Below are 19,734 nucleotides of genomic sequence, written 5' to 3'. Positions count from 1 at the left end.
CTCCAGACCACCGCGATAGCGGTCGGTGGTCTGACCACAGACATGGTGTTGAGATCCTTACTCTGGGTGTTGATAAATATGGCTTAAGGTGGAGCAAGAGGCACTAGGTTGATGCAATACCATGTCATATGTTTATGCCACTGAAGTTATTTTGCAAAGTTCATACCTTTAGCTTTGAAATGCCCCATTGTTTCCCTTTTGATGCAGGATTTGTTAAGTCAGCCATTTTGCTCTATCAAATGGAGTTTTGCTTTGTATTTCACTGATTCTTCTTTTAATTGAGGCACTCTAAAAAGAGAAACATAGGTTTACATATACTTGGACAACACAAATGACATGCAAGCTGAGAATCACTGTGACAAAATATCAAAAGGTTGAGACAACTAGATATTGTTGATGCCAATGGATGACACTTCTGGGTACCTATATATGACACATTAAACTTCTGTGCCAATTAGCATTTGCTGAATAATAATTATTTAAAACATTGCACATTATTTATGCAGCAACCAGCATCAAGGACATACTGCCTATCTTAGGCTGAATATGATACACATTGGCACACTAACTAACTGATGTTAAAGTTCCATTCTGCCTATTAATTTGTAGGACATTTCTATATTAGGGTAAATAATATTCAGTTTGAATGAAAACACACAGTGTTTACAATTTTGTGGTAAAATCATGTAATTATGCAAAATCTTTGATTGCATATAAATAAATACTGTCCTGAACCCAGCCAGTATTTAGAGTGAAAAAACAATTGAGTGTTTATATCAGAACTGTGTATAGTAAATGCTTGGCTTCAATGCACAGGCAATTAAAACACATTTCTGAGGCAAGGCGAGATATTTTCCCTTTATATCAATCAATCAATCAATCAATATACATTTGTAGAGCAAGCAGATACCTCAACTGAGGGGTCCTGGTGCAAAAAGCAGACTGACGAAAAAAAGATCGGCCTGGGAGAATACACCTGAGAAAAGAGACAGGTTTTTAACGCCTTCCCAAACTCCTATTCTGTTTCGATCAGGTGCAGGTGGGCAGGCAGAGCATTCCAGAGTTTAGCTGTCCTTACTGAGAAGGACCTGCCTCCTTGTAGTGTTTTGAAATATCGTGGAACACGAACAAGTCGCAGGTGATTGGATCTCAGTGTCTGCTCCTGATGATAAAGACTAAGGGCCCGATTGCGATGGTGTTGGGAATGGCTCCGACCGTTGGTCGGAGACGTTCCGACCATTGGTCAGAGCCATTAGACCGCATCGGAATTGCCCTTTCAGATTCCTTCCTGACCGACCCATTTTGATGGGGTCGGTCAGAAGGGAATCCAAGCCCGCTTTTTGAATGGCCTCCGATGGACTTGGAAAGCCCATCCGCTATTCAGAAAGCCTGCAGTAATCCCTCGGCCAGCTCTTTCTGGCCGAGGATTACGTTGGACGCTTCCTACTACCATTCCGAAACAGAGAGGCATTGGGAATCTGTCTTTCCTGAAAGCCCGATGGGGGGAAGGCTGCCAAATGGCCATTAAAAGGGAATCCATGGTGCCCCCCTGTTGACCCCTACACCCTGTGGCAGGCACCTTGAGGTGCATGCCACTGATGCAGGGATGAACTGCACCCCCTCCCTTTACAATGAGAGCAGGCATTCAATTTGGATCTAAGAAAGTACCGTGCCTTGCACGCCTTGGTGGCTTAATCTCTTTATAGTGCGGTGAATCCAGGGGTGAGATGTACTAAGCATTTTAACTGTTGCAAATACTTCAATTCAACATTAGCAAACCTTAAAAGGGCTTTACTTATCTACAAATTCCATTTTAGTAGTTACAATAGTTTTCCTTCTCCTAAACGGGATTCCAAATTTATACCAATTCATTATCTTGAAAGGGTGTATTATAGGACTCATTTCCATATACTGAATCAGTATCTCATTCATCAATATTTTTCAACAGAAATTCAGTTACATAACATTGATATTTTACCAACATGTCAAAGGCGGTGGTATGAATTCACAAAAGGGAAGTGATCCCCTTTAAACCCTGAACCATTTGTGAATGGGAAAAAAAACGTTTGTTGAAAAGTAGGCAGAGGTCCTGAGGATTGCTGCCATTGGTTAAACAAACAAAAAAATGAGTAACGTTTCTTTTTAAATGCAGTCCTATTTCCGTTAAGGAAAACATGTTGATTTTTTTTTATAAAAAAAGGTTTTCTCTTTTTAAAAGCAATCACGGCCATTGTGGCCTGCTGACCCCAGCAGCCACAATTCCAGCAATTTCCTCCAATCTTAGTGAGTTGCAGTTTTTGACCTAACTCAATAATATCCATGAGGTAGGTTGGATTCTGCCCAACTGCTATTCAGAATTTTTATAACCAACTGAATAGTACATAGATCACTTCTTAAAATTCTTTACTTGTCGCACAAATGCTGACCAAATTGCATCAAGTATTGTGCAACCAATAAATAGTATATCTGGCCCTAGATGCCTTGCTCTGAGACTACATATTGATCACTTTAAAAAAAATCTAATTAGAACAATTGATTCTAGCAATTAGATAGGTTAAAATTGAGCACTAGCTGATCTGGTTATAGAATGTAGTTAATAAAAGGAAAAAGCAATATATTTATTTCGGGATAGTGGACCAAATTGACGGCTATCATATTCATAGCATGGAAGTGTACCTACAATTAAGACACCTTATTGGTTTAAAAATAGTACCTCTAAATTTGAAATATTGAATTGTAAATATTAAGTGTAAATTAGAATTATGTTTATTTAATAGATGGCTTATACACCGTAAATTTGTATTGTATTACTTTCTCTAAATCTCATGCAAATTAATTAATCTAAATTTGAGATATGATTTTGATTCTGGGCTTCACATTTAAAAAAAGCAGAAACAGAAAAACAAAAAGCATTCCATGGAAACAAGAATTTTTTATGGGGAAACTTGTAAATATTCTTAAAAAACAAACAAAAAACAATTAATGAGGGCCTGATTATTTTTTTGATTTTCAAACAGTCTTTATTGAACATTAAAGCATGTTACACGTTACATATTTATCCAAAGCTTGGCATCCAATACATTGACCGAAAACAGTTACATACATTACATCAGTGTGCCCTCCGGCCCAATGTGGCAGAAGAGAGAAGTAAAGCCGGAGTGCTAGTGTGGTGTATAGGTAAGTTGCTAAAACTCTAGGTGCTGGTCTATTCGGGGTCAGTCATAGGAATCGGTGGATCAGTGGGGTGGGGACCGTCAGTGGACTTCCAGTTGTTTAAGGTAAGAAATTAGGGGGCCCCATATATCAGGAGGTCTATTTGCCAAGGGCATCAAACCCCAGAATTCCCCCAGGAGTGATTAACAATGAGCGGTGTTGGCTAGCCAATTTTTTATTAGCAACGCTGGTCTGCAGCCCCAATGGATTGCAACCCAACGTCTGGCTGGTATAATCAACATGGCAGTTAGCTTGTGGTGGGGGGTCTGAGACGTCCCTTACATGTCCCAAAAAGCACTGTAGGGGTTTGGGGACAATGCGCTCCGATGTGATGTCGCTAATATCAGGGCACACCTCCACCCCAAACCGAGAAACCTTACCTTGAGGCACAGCCATGCCAAGTGCATGAAGTAGGCACCGGGGGATGAACTGCGTGCGCATCTGGCGCTATCTAGGAGCCTTATCTTGTGAAGCAACGCGGGTGTACGGTATAGCCGGTGCAGGTAACAGAAATGAATGAGCCTTAGTCAATAATTCGGGGAGAGGCGCTTGGATTGACTGGAGCAGTTTTGCAATGGTGTAGGGGAAACGCCATTGTCTAGGACCATGTTCCAAGTGGCACGGGCGCACTCTGTGTTCCTTGGAGAGACTGCCAGCATTAGCACATACAGCCTTGTAACTAGCTTGTGCAGGGAAGCGGAAGTGTGAACATATTGAAGTGTGGCGCTAAGCTGGGGGGTAAGTGGAAAAGTCGGGTGAATATTTTTACATGTGGCTCTGATTTGGTAATAAAGCAATTTGAGATTTGCTTTGGTGCGAACACCCAAGCCTGCGGCCCGGCAAGCCTTGCCAGCGGTTTGCAGAGGGGAAAATGAGGGGTTGTTGGTGAGTGGCATTGCAGGCTCAAAGAGTTCCTTGGCACGAGTGAATCTATGAATCCGATCCCAGACCCAGCGCAAGCATTCCACAGTGTCGACCTCATTGCGAGGGCTCTTGTACGGCAAATCCAGCGTGGTCTGCAGTGGCCAGGGTAAGGCTAGGTCTGTTTTGACCGCAACGTGGGGCTGGAAAGGTGCATGGTTGGATCCAGAAATGAAGAAAGCTATCTTGGGCACACATGTCGTACAGTTCAAAATCAGGTGCCCCCATTCCGCCGCTGGTCAGTGCCAGGAGCTCATAAGCAATGCTGGGCTTGTGACCAGCCTAAATCAGTGTAATGATGGCAGAGCGCAACTTTTTAAAGAATGATGACGAGAGTGGAATAGGGATGTTTAAGAAGAGAAATAGAAATTTCGGGAGCACAACCATCTTCACAATCGCAATGCGCCCGGCAAGTGAAAGGGGGAGTTTAAGCCAAGACTGTATTTTGTACTCAAGCCAGTCCATGGTCTTGCCAAAGTTGAACCACCATAGCTCGTCCACATCCCTTCTTAGCCAGATGTCCAGGTATTTAACAGGACCCGATGCCCAGACGATCAGGTATTCGGTGGGAAAAAGGCTTGGTAGCGTCGGTAAGGGAAAATAGGACTGATGTGCTCCAGTTTACATGGATCCCAGAGAAACCACCAAAGCAGATCACTTCCCTAGCCATGTGGGCTAAATTCTCATACGGGTTACGGACATAGATCATGACATCGTCTGCATACATGGAAGTCAAAAGGGCGCAGGAAGAGAAACTGATGCCCCGATAAGTGTGGTGCTGGTGCAGACACGCCGCAAGGGGCTCCATCCAATGGGAAATAACATAGGGGAAAGGGGGCATCCCTGCCTGGTGCACTTATTAATCGGTATGGGTTCAGTGACTTGCCCGTTAATCCAGATGCACGCTGTTGGGAACATATAAAGGAGTTTAATCTTTTGAACGAAGCCCAGGCTGAAACCCGATCTAGAAGATAGAATAGAAATGGCCACTCAAGCGTTTCGAAAGCCTTGTTGGTATCCAGGAGGGCGGCCACTGCAGGCAAGGTGGGGTTTATTTGATGGATAACAGAAAAAAATAGTGCGCAGATTGTGTGCCGTAGCACGGCAGGGGATAAACCCAGATTGATCAGGGCAGGCAACTAATGGCATAAGTTGGAGAAGGCCGTTGGCAAGTAATTTCGCATAGATTTTGTTATTGGCATCGATTAACGATAAGGGCCGATATGAGTCACAGCACTCAGGGGGTTTGTCTAGCTTGAGGAGGAGAGTGATCATAGCTTCGTAAAGGGAGGGGGGAAGTGTACCAGATTCTAAAGATTCGTTATACATTTCTGCCAATTGGGGAAATAGAAGAGGTGCATACTCTTTATAGAATGCCAGGGTGAGCCTGTCGGAGCCGGGGGCCCTGTTGCCTGGGAGGCTGGCTATAACCTTGGGGATCTCCTCGGGGATGAATGGTTAGTCCAAATATTTGCAGTGACCATTCCCAACCCATAAGAGCTCAATTGAATCAAATTAATGATCCAGGGCTTCCCGGGACAAAGGCATGCCAGCTGTGTAGAGTTGGCCAAAAAATGCAGTGATCCTGGCTGTAATGTTGCCTGGGGATGTGGTCCTACCAGTGATCTCAATGCTTAGAGATGTATTGTAGGAGGAGGTGTGTGGCTGTCCCAAAAGACCCGCTAACAGCCTGCCGGGCTGATCGCCCTCACCGTAGCGGCGTGCACGTGCCTCTTTGCCAAGTAAAGTAACTTCTCTGACGGCCTCCTCATGGAACTCGGTAAGCTTAATGTGGATGGAGACTAAAAAGGCAGGGTCTGGGTACTGAGAGTGTTGCGCATCTATTGCTTTGATGTCCCTGTCCAGGCGTTCTAGGGTGCCTCGGATGGATTTTAATACCCTTGCCTGCTTGGCAATGCACTCCCCTCGGATTGTGGCTCTGAAGGCCTCCCAGAGCGTTGAGGGTGACTTGACAGAGTGGCTGTTGCACTCAAAATAGTCTATAATGGCACCACAAATCTCTGTGCGAAACGAGGAGTCTCAAAGCGATTGGGGGATAGGAGCAACAAGCACATGCGGGGGAGAGTGTGCGGTAATCACAGGTGCAGAGGCACCAGGCCATGAGCCGAAAGTGTGCAAGCCGAGTGGTCTGCCGCAGCGGACCACGATACTACATCGTGTGTGGTGAACCACAAGTCAATGTGGGACCAGGTACTGCGTGAGCCGGAGGAGCAGGTGCCTTTGCTTGCCTCAGGGTGTGTTTGATGACAGATGTCTACGAGTGAGTTGTCTATTGCTATGGAGTGTAATGTGGCCGTGGCCTGAGGGTGTAAAACATGGTCACCCAAAGGGTCATGGGCCGGTGCAGGCGCAATGTTGAAGTCACCGTCCCAAATGATAGAGTGAGGTCCCGAGTAGGAGATTATGTGCCAGACATGGGTGAAGAAGTTGGGGTCCTCAACATTTGGGCCGGATATTGCAGCAAGTATCAGTGGTTGGCTATATAGGGTACCAGTTAGGATCACGTAGCATTCATCTGTGTCAATGAAAGAATGGGAGCCGCGCCAGGGGAGTCCCTTTCGGAAGAGAATGACTACGCTGCATGTATAATTAGAATAAAAAGGGGTGTAGGAGTCCCCCCAATGCCAGGAGCGCAGTCTAGGTGAGGTGGCAGGGAGGAGGTGTGTCTCCTAAAAGAAGCAAATGACAACGTTGTGCCTAATGAGGTATGCATGCATGAGGCGCGCTTTCCCGTCATAATTTAGGCCCCTAATGTTGCATGTTAAAAAGGTGGTGTCAGCCATGTAGCAGCGAGGGAGGTATGGTGTTGCAGTGATCGTGACCACAGGGCTTACGCAGAGAGCCGGCATCAAGGGGATGGAGATAGCATGAGATGGATGCAAGCAGTAACATGCTAGGAACAATTAAAAAATAACAGTTCAACAATTCCCCAATAACCAGGTGCCAAAGGCAGAGCCCTGGATTTAAAACCCAAACCCTCCCACCTCCCACTCCAATCCCCCAAAGAGGTTGAGCATCGGAACCACCCCTGCCTAGAGTACCCAAACTTGAATGGAGAAATCCAGAGGTGGGAATTACCCCATCAAGGGTGTGAGGGCCCAAACAAAAAACCCTTCCCAGGAAGGCTAGGTGGCCGAGCTTTTCAGGCCTCAGAGGGAGGCTGGTAAAAAGTGACACATGTGGCCATGTGCAGGCATAAGGCACTAGGATAGGGATGCCGGGTCTGCACAGTTTGCCTCGGAGCCCCAGGCACTAAATAGAGTATTGATGAAGCGGGTGTAGTCAAGTGCTACAAAGGAAATCAACGGCCAGTACAGTCAAGCAATAAAGAACAGCAGTTCTTGTGGCAAACGGGATATGTGGATCACGGGTGCATGGGGGTCGCTGTGGAAGAGGATTGGCTGGATGTCAAATCAGTCATTGTTGCTTGGATGGTCGCCCTCAGGATGTGCACGGTAGCTTCGCGGGGAGGACTTCTGCAATTGTTTGGTAAAGCTGAGGGCGGCTTTTGGATCAGTAAGGAATTTAAGTTTTGCCCCTGAGTCAATGCACAGCCTGAAATGAAATGAAATGAAGTGAGTCTTATAACGCGCTACTAAGCCCAAAGGCATCAAGGCGCCTACCAAAGAAGAAATCAAAATGACCAGATAACCAGCACTACGGGTACGCCTTTGAGAATAGCCACGTTTTAAGAGCTTTCTGAAACTTAAGGACTGACAGTTGGGATTTAATTTCATGGGGAAGGCTGTTCCACAGCTTGGGGGCTACCGTTGAAAACGCCCTCCCACCCCATTTACTTCTTCGAACACGAGGCACCACCAACAAGCTCTTAGTTGAGGAGCGGAGGGCTCTGCCCGGTGCATAAGGAAGCAACAATTTCCTCACACCACCAGCCCCCTTGCCAGCAAGTGCCCCATAGGTCAAGCAAAGAGTCTTAAAGACAATCCTGGACTCAATAGGAAGCCAGTGCAGGCTTTTCCTAGAAGCCATGGCGGAGAAGAGTCTTGGAGCATCTAATACAAAATTTGGCCGCCGCATTCTGGGCAATTTGAAGGCGCTGCACTAGGCCTTTATTAACGCCGGCATACAGAGCGTTGCAATAATCAAGTCGCGAAGCGACCAGTGCAACGACAACCTGCTTGCGAGCCTGAGGGGACAAATAATGTTTGATTTTCCGAAGAATTTTAATAATACCCCAGCAGGTAGCAACTGTCCTATTGACCTGCTGTGCCATTGAGAGAGCTGGATCAATCATCACTCCCAGATTCTTTGCAGAATCTATAGGTGTGGGGCAGACTCCCAGCGAGGGGGGCCACCATTCGGCCGTCCAGATGTTTGTGTTTCCGCCGAAGACCATAATCTCGGTCTTCTCCGCATTCTGTTTTAGTAAATTGTAAATCATCCACTTAGAAACCGCCTCCATGCAGTTTCTAAAATTACGAATGGGAGCGTTCCCCGAATGAGAGAGGGACACCAGGATCTGAGTGTCATCAGCGTAGGAGACTACCTCCATCCCAAACGATCTCACCAGCCTGGCAAGTGGGGCCACATAGATGTTGAACAGGGTCGGACTGAATACCGACCCTTGTGGAACCTCACATTGCACAGGAGTGGGTGGAGATAGATATCCTCCCAGCTTGACCCTCTGCTCCCTCTGATCCAGAAAGGAGGCCAGTAAACTCAAGGCCGCGCCCTCTACCCCTATCTCCCTCAGACGACATGTAAGAACCGAGGGAGACAGGGTATCGAAGGCGGCTGTCAGATCTAGTAAGATCAACAGGGAGGTATGGCCCCGGTCGACCTCAGTGCGGATGTTGTCAAGCACTATCGTTTGGGCCGACTCCGTGCTATGGCCTCTCCTGAAACCGTGTTGGGACTGATCTAGAAGCTCCGAGGAATCCAGAAATGCCGCCAAATGCTGGTTTAGATGGGTTTCCAGCATCTTTGCTGGTTTTGGGAGCAAAGAGATTGGGCGGAAGTTTTTAAGTACCTCGGGGTCTAATGTCGGCTTCTTAAGGAGGGGCTTAACCACAGCACTCTTCCACTGGGAGGGGAAAATACCATCCTTCATTGCCCTGTTCATGATGTCCAGAAACGGAGGCAACAAAGTATCTCTACAGTCATTGAGAACTTTGAGAGGACAGGGGTCTAAAGGAGACCCTGACCTCATCTTGCTTAACAGCAAGTCAAGTTCCTGCAGGGAGAGCGGTGGAAACACAGACAGACTCACTGTGGTAGTCGGGGCATCAACTTTGGAAGGAAAGAAGGCTGGACTGGGAGAGGGGGGGACATTAAGGCCTTTTGTAATTCAAGGGCCGAATAAATATCCACTATTTTCATGTGAAAATATCCTGCGATTTTATCACAGAGATCTTGTGAGCACACTATGGGATCAGGCATCTGCAACGTGCATAAATGAAATGAAATGAAATAGACGTATTTGTAAAGCGCACTGATACTACTAAGTGTCCTGGCGCTGTACTCATACCGCTAGGGAACCCTTCCTGGTTTTCCCCATGAAATGTCCACTCCTGGGCATCCCCAGGGTGCAACCAGGCATCCCCAGCGCTGTAGGGGGCCATTGTGGAGACTAAGCAAGCTATTGCCCAGAGTTGCAGCGTGGGACCCATGCTTAGAGTAGGCACCGAGGCGAGAAATCAGGTCCGGGGGAATTATGAGCCCAAGATCCGCCGAGACCAGCCGAGGCCAGCCGAAGCGGGAATTGAACCCTGGTCCCGGGCCAGACCTCTACATCAGGGTCTGCCGCTCTAACCATTGAGCCACATAAAGAGTCAACTATCTTAAAGAGTTCTCTCGGGGAGGTAAGAGTGGTAGTTAGATGGGCGAAGTATTCTTGTTTCACCTTGATAACCTCCGCCTTATACTCCTTAAGGAGACATTTGAGCTTCTCCCTCTCTTGAGGATTCCAACTCACCCGCCATAGCCTTTCCTGCTTTCTAGACCCTGCCTTAGGAGCCTTAAAGGCTCTGAAAACCACGGGGCTGATGGTGTCTTTCGGGCAGAATATCGAAAAGTTACAGGGGCTAGCACATTTACTGCTGCGGTAATAGCATTCCTTAATTCGGAGGCAGCTATATTAAAATCTTTGGCTGAATCAATAGCAAATTTCTGAATTAGAGGGGCAAGGGAAGAATTAGTAACCCTCCTAAAGTTTCTCCTAGGTCCCCTTTTACTAGGACCAGTCAGCTTAAGGTTCCTAGGGAGAGCCTGAAGTTCCAACGGAACGGCCAGATGGTAGGACCAGACCAATGGAATAGGTGGGTCAGTTTTTAACCTAGGGTCATTTGAAAACACCCCATCCAGGATGTGACCCGCCTGGTGGGTGGGAAGTTTAACTAACTGCTGAAGGCCACAGGCGGACAAGGAGTCCAAGAGGATAAGGGAGTCTCTGGACACAAAATTGTCCAGGTGAAAGTTTAGGTCGCCCAGAACCGTCAATTGGGCACAGCCAAAATAGGGTTCCAGAATGTTAAGCAAAGACTGGCTAAAATCAGTTCTGGGACCCGGGGGTCTGTAGATCAGTATGCCCATAAAAGGAGCAACACAGGGGGAATTAATTGAAAAATGGAGAGCTTGAAAGGAATCGGAAGGGCCCGACAATTCAGAAATACGGCAAATATGAGATGTCTTATAGAGGATCCCTAAAACGCCTCCTCTACGCCCAACTCTATCCAGCCTGGCTAGCGCATATCCTTCCGGAATCGCTGCCACCAGATCAGGGCCGGAAGAGTCTGAGGCCCAGGTTTCAGTAATGAACACCCATGCGGGCCTTCTTGCCAGTACAAAGTCACTAAAGGATATGTTGTTTTTCACCGAGGATCTTGCATTAATAAGGTAACCCCTTTCATTCGTGGAGCTAGAGATGGGGGGCAAGAGTATAGGAGAGGAAGACCTAGGGAAGTCACCTATCGGCGACTTACAATGGCTAGCAAAGCAGCCACAGCAGGGGGAGTCTCGCAGAGCCTCCGGAGGGCATGTAAAATGGCACGATAGCCAGGACGGTTTAAGCACATAAATCCTGATAGGAATATTTAAAAGTTACATGAGCAGCCCAGCCAGGTCCGCTTACCTCCCCGTGAGTCCCGTCCATTAGCCCGTCCTTAGCGCGGACGGGCGCAGACGGGCTGGACTCTGGCGTGACTCCGGCGTTACTTCGGCACAAATGCTGCGCGCTTGAAGGGCCGCTTTAAATGCAGGTCTAGCCTGTCCTGATGACAGCTAGCCTGCAAACAAAAATGGCGCCGCCAGGCGTCCACTTGTACCCCCAAGATGGCCGCTACAATGAGAGCGTGAGACTGGGGACCCGCCAAAAGCGGTGGTTATAACAATTATGGTGCGTAAGTGAGGGCGATTTAATTAAAAGCAGGGGAAAAGTGCCAAACAGATATTTAACAAATAAGACAAAAAAAGGAAATTTAAAAGCGCTATCGCGTTTTCACAAAAGGAGAGCCTGAAGCGCACTACCAGCACGCAAGCGTTGTGAGGGTTATCTTCTCTAAAGAGCCCGCCTATACTGCCCGCCTTAAATGCAGGTCTAGCCTGTCCTGATGACAGCTAGCCCGCAAACAAAAATGGCGCCGCCAGGCGTCCACTTGTACACCCAGATGGCCGCTACAATGAGAGCGTGAGACTGGGGACCCGCCAAAAGCGGTGGTTATGACAATTATGGTGCGTAAGTGTGGGCGATTTAATTAAAAGCAGGGAAAAAGTGAAAAACAGATATTTGACAAATAAGTGCAAAACAGATATTTAACAAATAAGCCTGGATACTGATATACATTCTATTTCTTTTCAACAACGGAGACAGTACTAATAATGCCTGAAAACTCTCGAGGAATCTGAACAATTGCTCCTTTGGAGCAGAGATCTAGAACGTTCTGACTCTCCTAAAGGTCTTTATTGGAATGGAAAGAAATCAGAAGTAGAGGGGAAACCTGAACAGGAGCAGCCAGGAATTCTTCTCAGTCACATTGGACTGACTGAAGAGCCCTGCAGTTGAAAAACAAAAGTCTGCCATCTATCTTTAGAGGGGAATACATGAGGTATACAAGAGAATCCACCTAAATGAGTTATAATGTTAGCTGAGAATGTGTCAGGATGTGTCCGTGCCACAAGGGTTCTGAAGGAGGACCCTAAACTCCCTGGATGGGCTCCCCTCTCCAAGGATCATGGCAGAAGGAGGCATGATGGCCAGTGGAGTGGCCCCTTACTAATCACAACCCAACACAAACATAGTAGCAGCAGGCTCAATACCTTACCCTCTGAGTTTTATAGATACGAGTCAACATTCCTGCAAATTTGTCAATCTTAATTTTGAATGCAGCCTTGGATATAGTTGCTCCTTATAACAATTGTGTTGTTAAAAGAATAAAACACTCGGCCCCTTGGTTCTCGGCAGAACTCATGTCCCTTAGGCGGGAATGCCAAAGACTAGAGTGGAAATCATGTGCTAACCAATGTCCCAGTGAAAAAGAAAAGCAGAAAATACTTCTACGGAACTACAAACAGGCTTTCTTCCAGGACAAATCATGCTTCTTCACAGAAAAGATTAGGTAGGCTGAACATCACTTTAGTATGCGGTTTAAAGTTATAAAGGAGATATCTGAGCCACCGAGGTTACAGATGCAGAATTCCTCTCTAGAATTCTGCTATATGGTTGCAGTTTATTTTCAAAATATGGTCCTCAATATCATTCAAAATCTCGTCCCTTCTGGAGGGGAGGAAACGGTTTTTGTTGACTCTGCTCAGGGTGCTAGGGAGAACATTTTTGTAGTATCTTGGTTATTATGCTTTACATGTCATCCACTGCTACTCTAGTGGAACACTCTAGAGATGATGTAACATAAAATGTTGGTATATGAATTACACAGTTGGAGAAGGGCTGAGCGCTTCTGGTTTTTCTCTTACTACACAGTTCATTGACACAGTGCATTTTGTTTTTTACCTCATGGGGTGTTGTCTTTTTCGTATGGTGCACAATTTCTTTAGTGTGGTGTGGTACAGTGCACAATAGTTTTACCTTTACACAGTGCACAATCTTTACCTCAACAAGAGGTGTTTTGCAGGGGTTTTAGTCCTGTCATTACATTGCAAAGGGGTTTTAGTCCTGTCATTACAGTGCACATTGTGATTACCTACACATGGGATTTTTAGTTCCATCATTACAGTGCACATGGGTTTAGTCCCGTCACTACAGTGCACATAGTTGGTACCTCCACATGAGGCATCTCTCAGGGGTTTTTAGTCCCATCATTACAGTGCACTTTGTTCTTTCCTCTTCACGAGGTAGTTGTTTCTTTTGTTTCAGTGCACACCTATCTAGGTTCACACATTGCGTAATTTCTGTCACACATCTACAATGCATTTCTCTTGACCTCTCTGAGGTATGTGTGTTGGGTCTCCCCATCATCTTGTGCATAACATTGTACCTCCTGTCGAGGTAGGTCCTTACGGACGTGACATTACACTTGTCATTACATTTTTTATACCTTCACTACAGTGCACGTTCTTACCTTACTTAAGGTGTCTAGTGTAGGTTTTTTTTTTTATTCTACTGTGCACAATATTTTGATTTTCCCTTTTTGTTCCCTCTGCATGTTCATCTATTACCCACATGGTGGTATAGATTTGGTTCTTACCCATTAACTATAGTGCATTGGTTCACGTTAGATTCGGCGTCTTTTCATCCACAACACTGTAGCCCAGTTCTCTTCTATTTTGTTTTAACTCTAGTGTTTATTATATTTAGGAGAAGAATGAGTTTTATAATGTATTTCTCTTCTTCTCTGTCATCTACTTTTCTCCTGATGTGGTTTGCTCTCTCGCATACTTACCAGGCCAGTTGGTGTAAAGAGAGTACTCATTGATGGTTTCTCTTTCTTTTCTCTATTTCTTTCTCTCATTTATATAAAGAAAGGAGGATGAGGTTATGTTTATCTGTTTCTTTAAGATTTTTGGTTGCTTTCTTTCTACCTCTGCGTGGTTTCTCTTTAGTAGTCTCCTTTCTATTTTGCTCTACTAGCTTCTACATCTGATTCAATTTTCCTCTTTTCTGTTTTCTTTCTGGAAGAAAGGAGGATATGTAGTATCTTGGTTATTATGCTTTACATGTCATCCACTGCTCCTCCAGTGAAACACTCTAGAGATGATGTAACATAGAATGTTGGTGTATGAATTACACAGTTGGAGAAGGGCTGAGCTCCTTGCTGGCTGCTCCTGGTGGGGCTGTATTACTAATCTTATAACCAACTTGAATAAATCCTCTTGAATCACTTTTACCTGCGTGGCCTTGATTACTACACTTTTCATTACCTTTCCACAGATCTCGGTTTAGCAAACTAAGGAGCTACTGTTGGGTTTAAAACCAGGAGCCCCTTCGGACATGTTTACGCAGTTTATACTCAAACTGGCTCCAGATCCTTTGGCCAAATTTCTATGCAAAGTGTTCAATGACACACTTCAATCCAGTTATTTTCCGGCTATTTGGAAGGAAGCCACTGTTACACCACTTCCTAAAAACCCTAACACTGATCCCCTGGATCTGAAGAATATTTGCCAAATTTCTCCTATCTCCACTGCGGCTAAGATTTCGGAGAAGTTCATCAACAAAGAACTGATGAAATATGTTGATTCCCAGGAGATCTTAGATCCTTCTCAGAACGGGTTTTGTGCAGGTCACAGCACTGAGGCTACCCTTATTGTGGCTACTGACTGAATCTGTGCACAGGTATATCAGGTTGGGGTGTCAGTCATGATATTGCTTGACCTATCGGCGGCATTTGACACTGTCTCCCGGGGATGCATGGTTCAGCGTCTGTGGTAAGTGGGAATTTCCGGGATAAACTTACAGCTTTTCCATTCATTTATGTAAAATAGGGCCCATATTCTCAGCTGTGGAGGCTTTAAAGCCAAGACCTTCAGTCATCCCTGTGGGGTGCCTCAGAGCTCATCTTTAAGTCCCACCCTTTTCAACCTTTATGTGACTCCCTTTGCTGATCTGGCGCATTTCTTTGGCTTTAAGGTGCTATTTTATGCTGACGATACACAAATTATCATCTTTATCTCTAATGACCTGAAATGGATATCTGGGAGGGTCAATTAGTGTATGTTCAGCATTATTTGCTGAATGAAGGTCAACTCACTGATGATAACTGCAGATAAGACTGAAGTATTGGTGTTTGGCTCACAGAATTCCACCTGCTCAAACTCCTGGTGGCCGGTGGCCTATGGTCCCTCCCTGTCCCTGATAGGACAATTAACAATCTGGGGGTCATCTTTGATGATGTTTTGAGTTTTGATGCCCAGGTCAGTCGCACAGTCCGCATATGTTTCTACAATCTAAGGATTTTGAAAAAGGTTATGTGTAGTATCCTCATGTTAGATTATAATGTTCCCCTGCTCCTTGTTCCTAACTGCTCAGCCAGTTTGAGTGTTCTGTGTGGAATGTTGGTGTGATTGACATGAGTGGAATGCTTCCGTGCCTGGTGTGAGTGTTGACAGTTGGACGATGGGCTGAGCAGCTAGCAGGCTGCTCCTGGTGGGGCTGTTACTACACATTTTATTGACTTAATAAACAACCTTAAAAGATACTGCTCGGCTACGTCTACTTTGTCACCTCCATGCCAAGACCACTATATTTTTGCACAGATTTGGAGACTAACTCTCACTCTAAGAGTTCTCCAAAAGAAGTTAAAGATGAAGTGTCAAAGGAGTCTTGATGTTGGATGGTACCTACTGAAACTACAGGCGAAAACAACTCACAGTACTGTTCTGAGAGACAGTGGTTCTCGAATGACCACACATTCAGTGACCACACAGGCAGCGCTTGTACACTTCCAGGAGGAAGTGAAGAAAAAAATACACAAGAAACTCAAGAAACAAGAAACTGGAAGAGCATGCCTCGCAGCCCCACCAGTGTCCATCGCACCAGACATCCCCAGCCCTGGCATGCTGTGCTCTCCATCATCACATCTATTGGACTTTGTACATAAAAGTATTTTGTGCTTCTTCTGGCTCAACAATTTCCAGTGTGGCACACAATTTGCCTGATGGGAAAACGTGCTGTAATGATGTGGACACTGACGTTTTCATGAAATATTTTACAGCCACTCAAACTCCACAATGTATGACTTGGAAAAGTGACAGTGTTTTTTTTCAGTGCTCTGTGCAAATGTCTGCTTCTACAGTGAATCCGAGAAAATTGTGTGTGGATTACAGCAAAAGTTGACGTGTTGCTCTCCGGGTTTGTTTCCTTTTCACCCAAGAAATGGGTTTTAGTCCCACATCCACACTGTAAACCACTGTACCTTTACATGAGGGTTGGCTTAAGGGATTTGGTTTCCCTTTCATGCAAGGAATGGGTTCTGGTCCTACGTAATCCTAGGTTTTCATGTTCCTAGTGTTCGGAAGTCACCAATTGTTTCACGTTGGTCATGTAGTGTATAAGTTGCCTTGCGCTTCACCTCTTGTTTGTCTAGTGCGTAAGCCGTCTTGCGCATCCCGTGTTTGTTTTGGCCTTCGCGTTGTGTTGTCTTGTGTTTAAGTCGCCCAGCGCATCACTGATTATTGTTGTGTGTAAGTGGCCCTGCACCTCACGTGTTGTTGTTGTGTGTAATTTGCCCTGCCCTTCAGGTGTTGTTGTGTGTAAGTCACCCCACGCATCACCGTGTGTGCACTCTGTGTTTACCTTGTGCTGCACTTGGGTCATGTTGTGTAATTTTCTTGTGCTGCACTTGTACTTATGGGTGTAAGTTTGTCGTATTCTAAATGTGCTTTACCCTTATAATATATAATCCACATTGGTAATGTGCACAATCACCCGTAAGGGTCTCTAGGCGCTGGGGGCCCTCGGGAACATTAAGCAAGCTATTTCCCAGAGTCACATGGTGCTGGGCTAATCTGCCGCCGGTGCCGGGGATCGTACCGTGCTCCCCAGATTCCGGAGTCAGTCGCCCTAGCCGTAGCGCCACACCTCTACATGAGGGAGGTTTTATAGGTCATTCTACCCTGTCTACAGGAATGATTTAGTCCATTCACACAGTGTAATTTATGAGTTATAGTCCCATTTTAGCATGTGTCCCTTACAGAAGGGGTGGAAAGTTGGGTTATAGTCCATTCTCCATAGTTACTATGGTTTGTTTCCTTCCATGAGGAGTACGTTCTTGAGTGCAGTCCACCCATAGTGTTAGAGTTCTGGGGTGACTTATTTCCTTTACTCTTTTCACGTGTTCTCATGTCTTTTCATGTGTTGTTAGCTCACTTTGTGCCTGTGAGCGGTACATTCTCTATTTTTTGTTTCAATATTATAAGAGGAGGATGGTGATAGTTTGTTTGCATCTTTTCATTCTTCTTTCCTCCTTTTGTTTGGTCTGTGTTCCCTCCCATGACGTTGTTTTACCATTCATCCCAGAGTTATGGACCATTGTCTTCATTTGTGCATTGCTGTGTATAGTTGGTTTCATTTTAGTATGGTTTTATTAGTTTTTCAATTTAAAAGTGAGAATATAATGTAGTATCCTCATGTTATGTTATAATGTTCCTATGCAGATTGTTCCTAGCTGCTCAACCAGTATGAGTGTTCTGTGTGGAATGTTGGTGTGATTGACATGAGAGGAATGCTTGCATGCCTGAGTGAGTGTTGTCAGCTGGAAGATGGACTGAGCAGCTAGCAGGCTGCTCCTGGTGTGGGTGTTGCTACACATCTTATGGACTCAGCAACGCGTACTTTGTCACCTCTATGCATGGGACAAGACCAGTACATTATGCCTTTTCATCCATCTGAGCTGCACCATTCATTATTGCCCTGGTCATGTCTTGTCTGGACTGCTGCAATGCTCTGTACCTGTACATCTTCTTCTGAAGATTCGCAAGCGTCTGTCAGCCAAGGATAGGATTTGTTCCCTCTACTGTATCCCGTCAGCAAACGTATCGGCTTTAAAGCTCTGAACATGGTATTTAAGGCCATGTATAGTAAGGACACTTCATATCTGAAGTCTCTTTTTCAAAGGTATGTTCCTGGGAGACCTATGAGATGCTCCTCACAGAAAAAAACTTGTGATCCCTAGAGTTTGTAGGACCGGATGTAGTGGCCGCTCCTTTTCAGTAGCAGCTGACAAGTTATGGAATTCTCTACCCACTTTCATCTCTAATGGGGACTCCTTCTTGGCTTTTAAAAAACATCTGAAACCCTGGCTTTTTTAGTCTTAGGTTTGCTGCTTGTTTGCCTTTCATCCTGTCTCCTCCTGGTCTGCTTTAGAGCCTTGCCACCCTCGGGTATTGGTCCACTTTATAAGTGATATCCAATCCTATCATATCCTAAAGACAGCCCATCAAAGCCCTTATTAGTAGAGACAGGATTAGAAAGTAAAGGGTTAATTCCAAATCTTAGTAGAGGCTTAGCAAGTTAAAGGTTAGTTCTAAACACCTACGTTTTCTCTTATTAGACAAGATAACAGTATTGATATTCCTTAACAAACACAGAGCATGCTGAATCTGTCCTCTATGGATTCCACATCTCAAGGTTACTGGTCAAAGTTTGTAGTCCCTGCAAGCTCCAAGGTATTACATAGTTGACCTGTTACGTGACAAAGCCTAACTCAAAAGGACAGTAGGTCTTAAACCAGCTCATTTTAGGGTCACGGCCAGACCTTCCTAAAAAGGATATCATTTTACCTTCCAGCTTTGCGTTTGCTGAACGTTGCAGTCCATGGATGGATGAGGGCAATTGAATCATATCCAAATGTGCACATCTCTCTGAATGGTTCTTCAAATTCAATAATCATTGTAATTCAGGTTGGCATCATCATTCAATCAGATGGAAAGGTGTTTCCAGAATGTGGAGAATAGCAAGTGGGAATCTCAATGGATGTTCTGGATATAATTGGGCATCTGTTGAGCTTCTAATTTGTGTGTGCAGTCAATGACCTCTAAAGGTGAGAAAACCACTTATGTTGTACAAAACTGTCAAATGCAAATTTTAGGGTATGTTGATTAGGCTCACTCTCAGAAGCTGACCTGGTATATGATGTCCCCTAATGTAAGTGGGCACCTTGCACCAGTCCAGCCCACCCTTACGGTGATTTAAGAGGTCTCAGACAAACTTAGAAAGCCATCCAAGTGATAGCTGTAGAGAGCAGCCTTCAGGCTTAGTTTTGAAGGAGTGTAAAGCAGCTTGTTTTACCAGAATGTAATCTTATAGTGTAGATTAAATGTAATAGAACCACACAAAGGCCCCCATTAGGATGGGGGAGGGAATTTGCCCGCCCGCCATCCCATCGTGGAAAGGGACCACCCGCCATAAGGGCGGGGGTCCCGTGGGGGGAATTAGGATGCGCCCGCCACAGTGGCGGGCACATCCTGTATTTTTAACATTGCGGCGGGCGGTGCTGAATGCACCGCCCGCCGCAATGTTAAAAATACATGTTGTGCATTTCAAAGCACAACGTGACAGGCACCGCCCAGTGCCTGCCACGTTGTCCTTTGAAATGCAGGGGGGTACCATAGGTACCCCCCATGTGCACCCCCCACCCCCCGGAGTCCTTGGGGGCCCGCTACGGGCCC

General features: G+C 45.6%; 1 protein-coding gene across 1 annotated transcript in view; it reads right to left on the bottom strand.

The window, feature by feature from the left end:
* LOC144813884 (solute carrier organic anion transporter family member 1A2-like) overlaps positions 1-19,734 on the bottom strand; it is a 1,119,068-nt gene that overhangs the window by 1,092,550 nt on the left and 6,784 nt on the right. Inside the window, exon 2 of the mRNA XM_078674060.1 lies at positions 167-288. Within this exon, the coding sequence (XP_078530186.1) occupies positions 167-226 (60 nt within the window). The 5' untranslated portion in view covers positions 227-288. The remainder of the gene's footprint in view (positions 1-166; positions 289-19,734) is intronic.

The sequence above is a fragment of the Lissotriton helveticus genome, chromosome 1_1 (genome assembly GCF_964261635.1).
Source record: "Lissotriton helveticus chromosome 1_1, aLisHel1.1, whole genome shotgun sequence".
Taxonomy (NCBI): Eukaryota; Metazoa; Chordata; class Amphibia; order Caudata; family Salamandridae; genus Lissotriton; species Lissotriton helveticus.
Note: the sequence above shows the minus strand (reverse complement) of the source record. Positions and strands in the feature narration are given on the sequence as shown.